Source organism: Paramacrobiotus metropolitanus, unplaced genomic scaffold, assembly GCF_019649055.1.
Source record: "Paramacrobiotus metropolitanus isolate TYO unplaced genomic scaffold, Prichtersi_v1.0 Parri_scaffold0000135, whole genome shotgun sequence".
NCBI lineage: Eukaryota > Metazoa > Tardigrada > Eutardigrada > Parachela > Macrobiotidae > Paramacrobiotus > Paramacrobiotus metropolitanus.
The window spans coordinates 173,603-186,462 of record NW_026570355.1 but is presented as its reverse complement, the minus strand read 5'-3'; the positions used below and the strand labels follow the sequence as shown (position 1 = coordinate 186,462).

Here is a 12,860-nt window from a genome sequence, read left to right as displayed (position 1 = left end):
TGTCTACTTGTGCAATTACTCTTGCGGCGCAATTTGATATACAGTAACACGCACCGTCGTGCACAAGCCAGCAAATTCTTTGTCCTTCGGCATCCCTCCTGCAATCGCAACCGAATACGCCTTTTGCCTGAAATTGACTGGATCCAGTTCCGACAACCAGACGTCCAAGTTGGAACGGTTATTCGCGAAGTCAGCGTGAAAACCAAACAGACGTCAAACCAGGCAGAAGGTAAACCAGACATATTTTCAACCGTTAATGCCTGACTGCAGCAAACTGATACAAGTGATAAGCATTGGGCCATTGGCTGAAGTGGTTAAGAGTATACTGCAGGTGCCGCCGTGTCGGCATAGCATACGAGTACCACAAATGAAAAATGCAACATTTTAATTAGTGCGGCGTGTACAGCTCGTTTTTAGTTGTGATGTATCAGTTTTACGATGTCAGGCCATTAAGGGTAAATAAAATAAAAATTAAGCGAATTTTTCCGCGTTATTTGGAAGCTTTAAAGATAACTTGGGATAACTGTCCTATGTACTGAGTGACATAACCATGGTAAATCCAAATCAGAGCGATTCTTTTTGATTGGCGGCCGTGTAAAACCGAATTAGCCGATGAGCCTTAGCCAGCACTTTATGTGGCCCGTGGTGTTTGCTGGTATGATTGGAAAGAAGGTTTTTGGCGATGGTTCAGTCGGTGGTTAGCATTTTCTCGAACCTCTAACACAATCGTCAATCCTGCCCATCGACATCCTTTTCATCAGTCTTTCGGTGTGACCTTTAGAGTCACATTTCCTCGCAGCAACTACTCCAAGAATTCAGTAAGATATCCTTGTTTACCGGTCATCCTAAGCTCCTCACGTGCAGAGTACAATATAAGACCATTCACATCGGTTTTTCAGCTGTGGATTTAAACTGTTCCAGCTACAAGTCAACTACGCCTTTACCCCTCAGCCGGATACCGTTTTAGAATGCACCTGTACGAGAACGCTGACCGCTCGGTCTACGCCTGGAACGCTGTGGACGGGGAGATTGACGGTCGACTGCAGCACGGCTTCGTCGTCGGCCTGGAAGAGAACGGCATCACTCCACCGCGGCTGATCGTCGATTTCGGATGCCCGACACAGGAGGCGATGCCGGTGGAATACGGGAAGATCTGGGATTGCTCCACGTATCGACCTACGCGGGCGCGCGAGGGTGCCGCTGTGGAGGCACTGCTCCACGACGGCGCGGATCGTCCGTGGAAATGGTACCCCGCGAAAATGCTGATTCCGAAGTTCAAGCACCTGGATAATGTGGCGCTGGTGGAGGTGGTGACTGGCGGGCAGACTCGTCGGGAAATGCTTCCCCGCCGACAGATTCGCAATCGATCCGGAATAGCCGCCAAAAAAGATCTCCTTCCCGTCGGCCATTTTATTTTGCAGACATGCCATGTGCCCAATGGCTACTGGACCAGGCCGTTCCCTGAAACGACGTTGTTGCTTCGAGAAGTTGAGCGGAAGTTCAAAGTGCGACTTATCAAGGTTTTCAGTCAGCAGATACTCTTTGTGGGGCGATGCCAGGAGGCGCCTTTGCAAGATGAAGATGTAGTAAGTCGTCGTCAGTTGCTCGTTTTAAGTTTTACGTTCTTGTCATATCATTAGGTTCCTCATGATGCTATTCTTACCGTAGGCACGTGTCTTCGAAAAAGGCAAGCAGGATTCTGCCTTTTACGAATTGTTGCACAAGAGCACCGAAGAGTCGGATGATGGTGAGCCAAAGCGGAAAAAGCCGCTGAATGTCGGTGGGCGCGGTTTACCGATGGATTCGCGAGTGTTGAAGGAGGTCTTCCACTCCGTGGACACCGTCGAACGCCAGCGCTGTCGCCGCACCTGTCAACTGTGGGAGACCATACTTACATCGGCGGAGCTGTGCAGCGACTTGCGTGTTACGCGTCAGAAACCTAGCTCGACACCGCAAGCAGTGAAATGGGACTGCAATTACGCCTTGTACGCCTGTATCTTCAAGTTCATCACACCCGCCACCCGCACCATCTGCATTCGCGATACGGAACCGCGCTTCCTCGACATGTCAAACCTGCACGGGCGCAGTGACGCCCTTGGCTTTATTAAGAAGATTCTGGAGGATGCCGGCAGCCGTATCGACCGTTTCATCGTGCACCAGCGATCCATCACGATCGCCCAGCCAGAACATTCTGTCTTCTGGGATTTCGGCGTGCTGTTCGCCGAGATGACCGCGCACACGTCCCAGCTCGTGTCGTGCTGCGAGCGTATGGTGTGGAAGGATTACGCCCTCACGCTGCTAGGCACGGAAACCGCACCCGCCATGGAGTTCCGCATTCCGGCTGCGGTCCTCATCGGTGGACGGGTGGATGAGGCGTACTTGGTGGATCTCTTTGAGAAGCATCTACTCTGGGAGGGACCACCGTTGCTCGGGCAGTTCTTGTACATTAATCAGGGCATGACGAGTCGTATCGCCGGCGGAGCCTGGGCCACGAAAGTTCTGCAGGTATGGACGCGCCGCTGAAAGAAAGCCAGCATATTTCATAGTGAAATATTTTTAAAAGAGTTCTAGAAAGCCTTGGCCGATTTGATTATTTAATTTGCTCTTATTCCCATTGTCAAACTGCGTGTAATCTAATCGATAATTTTGCAGATTCTCCAGGACTACCAGTCCGCCGATCCGCGTCCTTCGGCACACTATCCCGAACGCCAGTGGAGCCTGGACGACATACTCGGGTTGGACCTGAACAAACTGAACCGATTCTGCCTGCGGGCCCTGTCGCACTACATGTCCGCTCTTCGCGGATGACGACCGAGCACGCGCAAGGCGAACCAGCGACTCCTGCAGCGAATCCGAGTCTGACTAATTTAAAGGCTTAGTGTGCAATTTAAAAAAATTTCTGTGAGTTTTGGGTTAATAACGGTGTGCCGTGAAACCTTGGCCGCTTTATCAGTTCACTGAGTCAAGGACATGACTGAGCTTGAATGCATTCCTGATTTTTTCAACAGGTAACCCTGTCCGTTAAAGTTTATATTAGGAAGCCTGGCTATCTTCTACCGGTTTGATTAAATATACAATTTTCTTGAAGTTTTTGGTTTGATCCAGGTAAATACGAATAAATGTCATTGCAAAATCACCAGACATTAGTTATTTCATAAATGTTGCGTATTCGGGAAGCAGACTTGTTCCACTCTTAACACGTGCAATTTTGTGATGTATGCATGTAGCATGTAATGAAGTACGTAATTAGCTAAATTAGGTATGACTTTAAATAATACAAGTTCACAGTAACAAGCTAACTAGAAAGTACGACAAGGGATAAACACGCAGTAACAAAATGAACAATACTTAAAAGCAGATTCACCAGAACGCCACAAATTCCTACAAAATCGCCATCAACTGTCAACTGGAATATCTATGTCTAACTAAGTTATTCTGCCGAAATAAACTAAATATACCTACGTCTACGGCGACGTCTGATCGTTGATTTCGGGTGCCCTTTACAGCAGGCGGTGGAGGCGGAATACGGTAGGATCTGGGACTGCTCCACCTATCGACCCAGTCGACTGTACGTGGGAGAAAGCGCTGCTGCACGAGGGCCCGAACACACCGTGGAGATGGTGTCCCGGAGAGCCCTGCTTCCAGGTTTCGACCAGCTGTACGATAAGGCGCTAGTGGAGTTGATAACGGCCGGGCAGTTTCGTCGCGAACTGCTTCCCCATCGGCAAATTCGAGACCCAGTGGGAAAACTGCTACAGTGAAAGATTCTTCCCGTCGTCGTGCAGACCTGCCGAACGGTTACTGGACTTTACGCTTAGCTCAACGCGGCTATTCCGAAAAGTCGAGCGCAAATTCAACGTGCTCATCAGTCTTATTATCGTTTCTTATTATACAACTGTATTCAGCATTTGCGCTCATTTGGGCTGGACAGGACACACCAGAAGCTGCAAAAACAAGTCAAACCAAACAAGACAGCAACGGTGCCAAAACATTAAACGCCATTATTGTTCTGCCACGACTAATACGCATTTTATAAGAACAATACTTTGTATTAATCACGTAATTATTACAAGAAAATTAAAATATCGACGCTTAATTCACAAAATGTTTCCAATCAGTATTTAATCCTCGCCGTCATCGGATTCCGAGCTGCTGGAGTCGCTGACTTCACTGCCGGGCTCGCTGGACTGTACGTACTGAGCGCTGCCCCCCACGGAGGCGGGACACCAGTCCTGTGTGTAGCGCGATAAGGCATTCAGGCAGAAACGGTTCAGTCGGCTCACATCCACGCCGGCCACATTGTACACCGTCCACTTGCGGTTGCGATACGCGGACGATGGGCGCGGATCGCGCGTTTGGAAGTCCCACAGAATCTGCACATCAGTTACGCAACAGATTAAGCATATTCACCGCATCACACAACAACATCATCCAATGAAATGTGTGTACAAATTTACTCGAACAGTCCTGAAAGCGCACCGGTTCGCTGCCAATCATATCTTTTCAACAGTCAATTCTTCTGTTTTCGGACGTATATTAAAAATTTATCCAGAAGATTAATTTAAAAATAAGAAAGCCTATTAAAGTAAAGTTAGATGTATTCTATTTGACTGCAGCCTTAAAAACAGTATTTCGTACAGAGTAAATTCGCCTGCCATTACGTAAAATGATTGTAAAGTCAAGTTTTAAACGTAAAAAACATCCAAAACTATTGGCGCTATCCAGAATCATAGAACGTATGTTTATTTTAGAGTATGGCAAAAAATACTGGAAATTAGCTTGGTGCGCAAGCAATCGTCCCGCTTTACTATTCTAAAGAGAGACAGTTTGAGAAAATTGGCCACAATAAGGTTGAAGGTCTAGTATTAACGGTAATTAACCCTATGAGATACAGTTGGTCCATCGCGGGTCGCTTCTACGAAACCAGCACTACGATTATCAATCAGCGGCATGCCCATACCTTCTTCACTCCTTTGGCCTTCTCTTCGCTGTCGATCCCGTTGGCCATGCAGTCGGCCAGGCGCTGCACATCCAGAGGCGGCTCCTCCCAGTGCAGACCCTGCTCCAGCAGTTCGACAATGCGCGCCGCGTCGACTTGTCCCCCGGAGAATGCAACCAGGGGAATGCGGGACTTCATCAAGGGTCGGCCGAACATTTTTACCACTGTGAGGGAGTATTCTTTTACAATCAGACGTTGACAGGACGACACCAGCTTGGCATGGAGCGCGGCGATGTGGATGGACAGGGCGCTCAGTTTCCACTGGTCAAATATTTCTTCTCTGAGCCAGATGGACTGCCGGCACGAGATGAAGCGTTCGATGCGGATGCCGGCCGTATCCAGGACCTTCACCATAACGTCCACCACGTCACCGGCAGCATGCGGTATGTGTTCGAGGTGGAGGGGTGACGGGTCGGTGTCACGAATGGAGATGGTGCGGGTGGCCGGTGTGATGTGCTTGAAGATGCAGCCGTACATGGCGTAATTGCAGTCCCACCTTACGCGGGGTAACCGGCTGGGCCGCTTCCGCGTCACCCGCACTTCCTGGCACAGCTCAGCCGACGTGAGAAGGGCTTCCCACAGTGGACAGGTGCGGCGGCAGCGCTGCCGGTGAACAGTGTCCAGGGAATGGAAGACCTCTTTCAACAGCTCCACAGGCAACGCCAAATATTGCTCGCCGTAGTCCGACGGCTTTCCCCGCTTCTTGGTTATTTCCAAAAGCTTATAGTAATAATCCGGATGGTTTCGTTCTTTTTCAAACACACCTGCCTACAACCAGACAGACCATGCACTGTACTAGGTAATAATGTTGTACCTATATTAATTTAACTAGGGAAGTGCACCGCTTTAGGCTCGCACGACAAGACCGAAGCGAAGCTTAGGAGTAGTTCACGTAATGTTAATTTAAAAAGCCACAGAGGTTATTAAAGCCGTTTTTTCAGTACGAAGCACACAACTAGGCAGATAGGTTACTGGTGGAATAACCCAGTTAGGCGGTAGCGTCTTTTTTCAGGTCTTTTCGCTATAAACATTAGCTATCTTAAAAACTTGTTTATCGTTTCTCTAATTCACTATTATTATTTGTATTTAATTTTGCTAATTTTTATTTGCTTAACTTTGAATGTTATTTTGATTATTGGACTGTTAATTAAGTCAATCATACGGCACAAAGCATAATGTGCCCTGCCAGAAGAAATCTGGGGGAATAAAATTGCGTGTTTTGTCCTGTCTTGTCTTCCGGGAACTTATACCAGCTTTCTAAGTCGCACGCATTTCTGTGTGAATGATCACAGTTGGGGCAATCAAGTGAAATACTATCTTGGTATTTACATATTTGTGTGTAAATCACGTGCGGTGTACGGGATTCATTCTTATGAGTAATAACTTTTTGCGGCGAAAGTACACGTCAGTTCATCAGTGAAGTCGGCCGACGTATCAAAGAGCAAACAGGAGAAGCGCGCGCTTTTCAGTATTTGTGGCAACGCATAAGCGTTGAACTTCAGCGTGGAAATGCTGCTTCTGTCCTGGAGACGGTCGCATGTTCTCGAGAGTTAGAAGAGTTGTTTAAGATGTTCTAATTATTTGGTTGTAAAGTTAAATTTAAATGCAATTGGCTTGTACAAGTTGAAATAACGTTGAAAAAATATTATTTTTTCTTTCTTTTCCCTCTAAGTGTTTTTTACGTTAAAAAAACGTATTGCCGCAGATTACCGCGCTAACATTCACTGTTTAATACAGGACGCTCAGATTTATTACCGCTAACTGTGGAAGTATTAATGATCTAGTGCTCTGTAAGCCCTATTGCAAGGCTGATATCCCTGGGATACAAAAGTTCAGATTCGGAGTGGTATTCAGAGGGGCTGCTATATTCAAACTGCTGATGCTGTGCTTTTTAACTGAGCGCGGAAATGACTGCTATTTGCAACTGCATAACCTTGTAAGCAGCATCCTGGAAGGCTGGAAGAGATACCAAAAACGGTGTTTATTAACGCCCATCACTTTATTTTTAAGTTCGTTTGCAGTTACCTCGCAAGTTAGTAGTAAAGCGTTAACGACTTAGGATACGGTGAAAGGTTGTTTCATTGAATGTACACGGACTTAAACGCAGGTTGACTCGGCCCGCGAATGAGCCCGCCAAATAATAATGTTCAATTCGCCAAATCAGAACATTAGGTTTCCGTGCCTTAGCACTACCCTACAGTAGCCTAAGTACTATGCCGAATAAACTTATGAGTTATGAATTGTAGTGCCTTACGAAGACAGTACAGGTCACAATTCAGCACCTAACACATTTGCTCAAGTGCTCAGTAACCTAAAATTTTTAGACACCTAGGACTTTAGCAGGCATCATTTCTACAACAAGATTAGGGGCACAGGGCATGCTTCGCAATGAAGACATGATCAATTTTATGGGAATATCTGACACTGGGCAACCAAATGCCTTAATGCTATGCTTCAACGCTCTGTTCCCGAACCCCAGAATTTAGTGCGTTAGCGCTATAAAGTTTACTAATGCACTAAAACTTAGGGTTGCGTAGATATAGGCTTAGTGTGTGACCGACAGTTTAGAGCGTGACCGACAACTTAGGGTGTGACCGACGTGCGTGACCGACACCCAAAATTTCCTAATCTCTTGAACATAGAGGACCTTCGCTTCGCTTCGGTCGACTACAGTAGTTCAATAGAGAGAAAGCTAATAACTAGATTAGTAGGGTAAATGCTTTGTTTACGTTGATGAGCTTAGTCGTAATGGTCGGTAATTACCGACCCGTGCATGAGGAAAAAAAACTTCAAATACCCACTCGGCCACTCCGCGAGCGGTTGCGAGTGAGTAGCTGCAGAGCTGCCTTTGTACTTACTAAAGCGATGCACATGGCAAAATGTATCGCCGTGCAAGCTCGCGTTGAACATGGGAAGATGCGGCTCCCCGTTTCGATGTTTGGCCGCCTAAGGCGAAGTTTAAAGTATGGCGACCCCGTTTTCGAACGCCGCGAGGGGAGGCGAATCTAAAGTATTGCACCCCGCTCCTTACCAATTTTCGGGGTTCACGCCCCCAACCCCTACTGTAAGATGCCAGCGCGGGCCTGCCCCCTTGATACTTGGTATTTATACACGCCAAATCAGCCTGCTGAGAGAACGGTTTACAGTTCAACAACAGTCAACAGACTCACCACGTCTCCCGTGAATTCATTCCACCACATCGGCGATTCTTCACGCAGTCGGACATAGTGCATCTGCTGATTGAGGACTTTCGTAAAACGCAAATCGAACCTTTTCTCAGCTCTGCGCAGCAACCACGTCGCTACCGACGGTTCCAGGGTCCAGTAGCCGTTGGACACATCACACGTCCGTATAACCAAATGATCAACGGCCACGAGTTTTCCTTGAAATCGTTCTTCGGCGCCCGGATCGCGAATCTGGCGATAGGGAATCAGTTCGGGACGCAGCTCCCCGCTCACCATCACTTCCACCAGTGACACCTCATTCCGATGCTCAAAATAAGGAATCAGCACTCTCCCCGGGTACCAGGTCCAGGGGCGATGCGGGCCGTCGTGCAACAACGCCTCCACGTCGCGTAAATTGCGCACCAAGCCGATGGGATAGGGATAGCATTGCCAGACCTTCCCGTGCGGCACCACCACCGATCGCTGTGTGGGACATTCGAAATCGACGAGCAAACGCGGTGGAGTGCTACCATTCTCTTCCAAACCGACGACGAGGCCGTGCTGCCGTAGACCGTCAATCTCCACATCCACAGCGTTCCAGGTGTGCACCCACCGATCAGCATCTTCGTACAGATACATTCTCTCTGGCTGAGAGACAGAAAAGGAAAAGTGGCCGTGCGGAATAACAAGGCTGAATGCGCTCCGTGAGGCTGCGGAACAACGTGGACTTATTAATAAGAAGTCAAAAGTGGTACTTGAACTGAAGCAGATCGAAAATAAGAAAGCAGTCGCAACTCGCAAATGAAAGTCCAAGTCACCAAGTGCAACGACAGATCAGCATGCGGCGGTTAAGAACTTAGCAGCTAACCAGCTAAGCAGTGACTATCGTCACTCGTGTTGTGGCGTCAACGTAACCGCTGCCACGGGGGCGTCTCCGTTACACTGGACTGCGACTGCGGTAGAATATGGCCTTTATTACCATTATTGTTACAAATTGGGTTTTTAAACGTGCATTGAAAAACTGATAAGGAATGTAGAATATCTGTAGTGTCCCGCTAGAAGATTTTTAGTTTCATGCATCCGTAAGGCACAGACTGTGTATGAGCATCTGGATATTTTTTACAGGATTGCTTCTTTATCATTCTGTCAGAACTCAAATGTATATCGAGTCACGTTTGTGCACAGATACTGTACCTCACTGAAACTCATTCCTGCGGTACAAGTTTTCCTTGGGTCAAGTGTGTTTCAATAATGTTAATGCTAACCGCTCTGTCATTTCTGTAAATACAGAAATTAAAGTGCTTGTCGAATTTACGCTTATAAGGTAACTAACACTGTATGCAACGCGGTAATAATATTTTCTTTTTTTGTAACGGGCAGCAACGCTTTCCTTTGCCCAGTGCCGTCACTGGCCCGTCAATAATTAATGGCAGTCGACTGCCTCAACCGTGTATGCCATGATTTACGGTACTATAAGAAACTTTCACTCCACGAGCCAAAAGATAGTCCGCAATTTTTCGGGAGCTCCATTTCAACTGGTTAAGCGTCAAAATTGACGACTTACCTCGGAACTCACTTTCCGCGCCATGGATACCCGAATCAACACGAAAATAGCGTCAGATTGAAGAAAAATGTTTTTAGTAATAGAAAAGATACGACTACTCAAATAAATTCAAAAACTGAATTTTTGACGATTTTCAGAAGGGCTGTTTCAGTTTGGCTGCCGCACCCTCTGTATTCACCATCCGCCAGCGTCTTTACCAGCCGAATTTGCAGCTGAAGGGCAGTCGCCGCAAATTTCCCTGCATCCCTTCATCGTAATTTTTCTGCACGACATCGCTCTTGTGCAGCCGAATTTCTAATGACAGCACTCTTTGAGCCGGCGATTCGTAAAGGTCCCTTCTTCCAGCGTCCGTATGGTGGAGAAAACGCAAGAAACCTTTCGTAGTCTCCGGCAGTCGCAAAAGTCGCTGGCTTTCGCCTCAAATCCGTTACAGCAAAAACGCCGTACTGCAGCAGATTCGCCACGCGGTAGGTGGCGAGAATGCGTGGGGCTCGCGGAGTTACGCAATTATCTAGCCCATCTAACGCTAGTTCCCGGCGGATGGACGAAATATTCTAAAAGGTCACAGGCTATATAGAGGGTACACAGCATACATTACACTGTATTATTTGTATCTGCAGTCCATAGCGTAATTTTTATAAATGAAACTGTATTGGCTGTCGTGGTACTGTGTTTAGGAAAATTATTGGTACAAGTTGTCGTGAAAATCCTTTTGTGTCGTGGGCGGACAAAATGAAGATTGGTAAATTTAACCTTTTTTCCTAACGGACTGCGTACAATAATGGTGAACGTATTGTCGTGGAACAAAAACCATGCAATGAAGTGCATACAGAGTACAGGAAAATTAGCTGCATATTAAGTTTATCGGAAAATTTTGCATCATATCGTCCTTACAGTTGATGGATAAAGGATAATAGGAAACCATGCTGTAAAAGGTGCACGCACACTGAAGCAGCTCGTTGTTGTACCGCACACGCTATCCACTCTAGAAATTAATAATGGCCCGTGTGTATATTTGTGTTTTACCGGTACCTAATTCCCTAAACGAAGCAACGTAAAGCACGACACCCAATACGGAAGCGGTTTCAATGGGAAGCGCGCACTTACGAGTGTCTCAAGACTACCATTTCCGTATCCTTCAGTAAATCTCGTTGACACTCGTTCAGCGAATATTTGCTCTTGTTCCTCGGCATTGACTTGACCCGGTCTGGTTTCGGCCAGGGATCCCACGCCCTGACTGACGTTTATTGAACGGCTCGACTGATAGCAAGACACCTTAACAACACTATCTACTAAAACAATAATGTTCGATGCTACAGCATTCTGATAACTCTGCGTACTTCTGTAGTCTGTACCGTAAGTAAAGTTATTCTGGGCAGCAAACCATAGACAAACACTTTTTTAAAATAAACTTTGTCTCGGGAAAGAAAATGTTTTGATTAAGATAAAAAGGTTTTAGAGAGAAAATAATTAAATTGTTGTGTTATCTTCCCAAATAAATAAATAAGAGCGTTGACATTAGCAGTGAAGTGTTACACTTAGCAGTTACTGGATTGATGCCCATTATTCACGCTAAACTATGCCTGCTATAATCCGGTATGAATAGACTTCAATAGAGTCATCGTCTTCGATGAATTTTTCAATCCCAAGCCAACAAAATTGTTGCGCTGGTTTCTCCGATATGACGTCTTAATCTGCGTCGGCCTTTTTTGCTCACGAGTAACAATAAGAACAAGCAGTAAAAGCTGGCATCAAGGAGACGCAACATAAATTATTAAAACCGGTTTCTATAAAAATTTGAGCACGTACTACACGCATCAGCACCGCAACGAAAATCCGAATTCATGTTCAGTAAAACTCCGGCAACCGACGTAATACAGTATCTGCTTTTCATCTGCTGAAAAAAAGACATACACACATCCATCGAAATGCACAGGCTTTTGTAGTGCGGTACGAAACGTGTTATAAAATCGGTCAATACAATTCTCTCGGACCGGGGCGAGAGGACTCTGAATTTGTAGGTGAGTTCCCGGGCTCCGGTGCGTACCGGTCCATGGTTTCGGCATATACTGTAATTACAAAAATTTAATTTCTTTACATGTCACGTACAGAGTATGTACTGATAAGGTCATCAGGTGCTGTAACCGACATTTTTTTAACACGCATCATCCAAACACCAAAACGTATTTCATTTTAGATGTGTTCATCTTCTGGTCGGGTCTTTCCTGGAGCCGACTGCGGTGATAGTCAGTGAAAAGGTTACGAAAAAAACCTTAATAAGAACAGTTGGTTGGTCCGGCACAAAACTCTATCCGGTTTGCACGTTCACTTTTGATGTTAGCGATCATGGAAACGGGTTCGTTTTGCTAATCTCTTTACAGAGTATTTGTACAAAAAGAACTATGCACAAAGGAGTACCTGATATCTCACGCACTACCGTTAATGATAAAAACATTTTACCGATTTAAAATGTGTTTAAAAAAATATTATTAGGAAATTATTATTATTAGTACACGTTATTACCAAAATGACACAGGTACTGGTTCCGTCGTACAGATACGTCGCTGTTGTCTCTGGATTTTGAGTTGATTTCGGTCGTGATTCGTGATTTCGTGAACTACCTTTGCCTAAATAATATGGACTAACAGCTTATTACAACACTGAGAACTGCCACTTGTGCTTTCTGACGCTGCAATTTAATTCTTCATGGCCTGACATATTTTTAACCGTTAACGCCTGACTGCATCAAACTGATACGGTTTGCTGATATTATTAAGAGCATACTGCAAGGGTCGACATAGCATACGAGTACCACAAGTGAAAAATGACAAATCGGCGTGTACAGCTCGGTTTTAGTTGTGATGTATCAGTTTTACGATGTCAGGCCATTAAGGGTTAATAAAATAAAATTAAAGCTAATTTTTCCGCGTTATTCAGAAGCTTTACAGATAACTTGGGATAAGTGTCCTACTGTGTGACATAACCCCGGTAAATCCAAATCAGAGCGATTTTGTTTGATTGGCGGAGGTGTAAAACCGAATTAGCCGATGAGCCATAGCAAGCACTGTATGTGGCCCGTGGTGTTTGCTGGTATGATCGGAAAGAAGGTTTTTGGCGATGGTTCAGTCGGTGG

At 46.0% G+C, this 12,860-nt stretch overlaps 2 protein-coding genes across 2 annotated transcripts; one reads left to right on the top strand and one right to left on the bottom strand.

The window, feature by feature from the left end:
• The first annotated feature begins 690 nt into the window (after positions 1–690).
• Positions 691–3,051, top strand: LOC129599030 (uncharacterized). Its single transcript, XM_055497161.1, has 4 exons — positions 691–818; positions 900–1,586; positions 1,669–2,505; positions 2,653–3,051. Exons 2-4 carry the CDS (start codon positions 969–971, stop codon positions 2,806–2,808), a joined length of 1,611 nt encoding a protein of 536 aa, XP_055353136.1. The 5' UTR covers positions 691–818; positions 900–968; the 3' UTR covers positions 2,809–3,051.
• An 881-nt stretch (positions 3,052–3,932) lies between these two features.
• Positions 3,933–8,968, bottom strand: LOC129599034 (uncharacterized). The gene is made up of 3 exons (XM_055497166.1): positions 8,170–8,968; positions 4,961–5,767; positions 3,933–4,373 (listed from the first exon to the last, which is right to left on the bottom strand). Exons 1-3 carry the CDS (start codon positions 8,800–8,802, stop codon positions 4,122–4,124), a joined length of 1,692 nt encoding a protein of 563 aa, XP_055353141.1. The 5' UTR covers positions 8,803–8,968; the 3' UTR covers positions 3,933–4,121.
• Positions 8,969–12,860: the final 3,892 nt, after the last annotated feature.

Bases quoted from the DNA above. Each gene is read 5' to 3' on its own strand.
- LOC129599030 (XM_055497161.1), top strand. From the start codon at position 969: ATGCACCTGTACGAGAACGCTGACCGCTCGGTCTACGCCTGGAACGCT. The intron at 1,587-1,668 runs GTAAGTCGTCGT...TTCTTACCGTAG, and splicing joins CTTTGCAAGATGAAGATGTA to GCACGTGTCTTCGAAAAAGG. The intron at 2,506-2,652 runs GTATGGACGCGC...ATAATTTTGCAG, and splicing joins GGGCCACGAAAGTTCTGCAG to ATTCTCCAGGACTACCAGTC.
- LOC129599034 (XM_055497166.1), bottom strand. From the start codon at position 8,802: ATGTATCTGTACGAAGATGCTGATCGGTGGGTGCACACCTGGAACGCT. The intron at 5,768-8,169 runs GTGAGTCTGTTG...GTCTGGTTGTAG, and splicing joins ATGAATTCACGGGAGACGTG to GCAGGTGTGTTTGAAAAAGA. The intron at 4,374-4,960 runs GTATGGGCATGC...ACTGATGTGCAG, and splicing joins AGGCCAAAGGAGTGAAGAAG to ATTCTGTGGGACTTCCAAAC.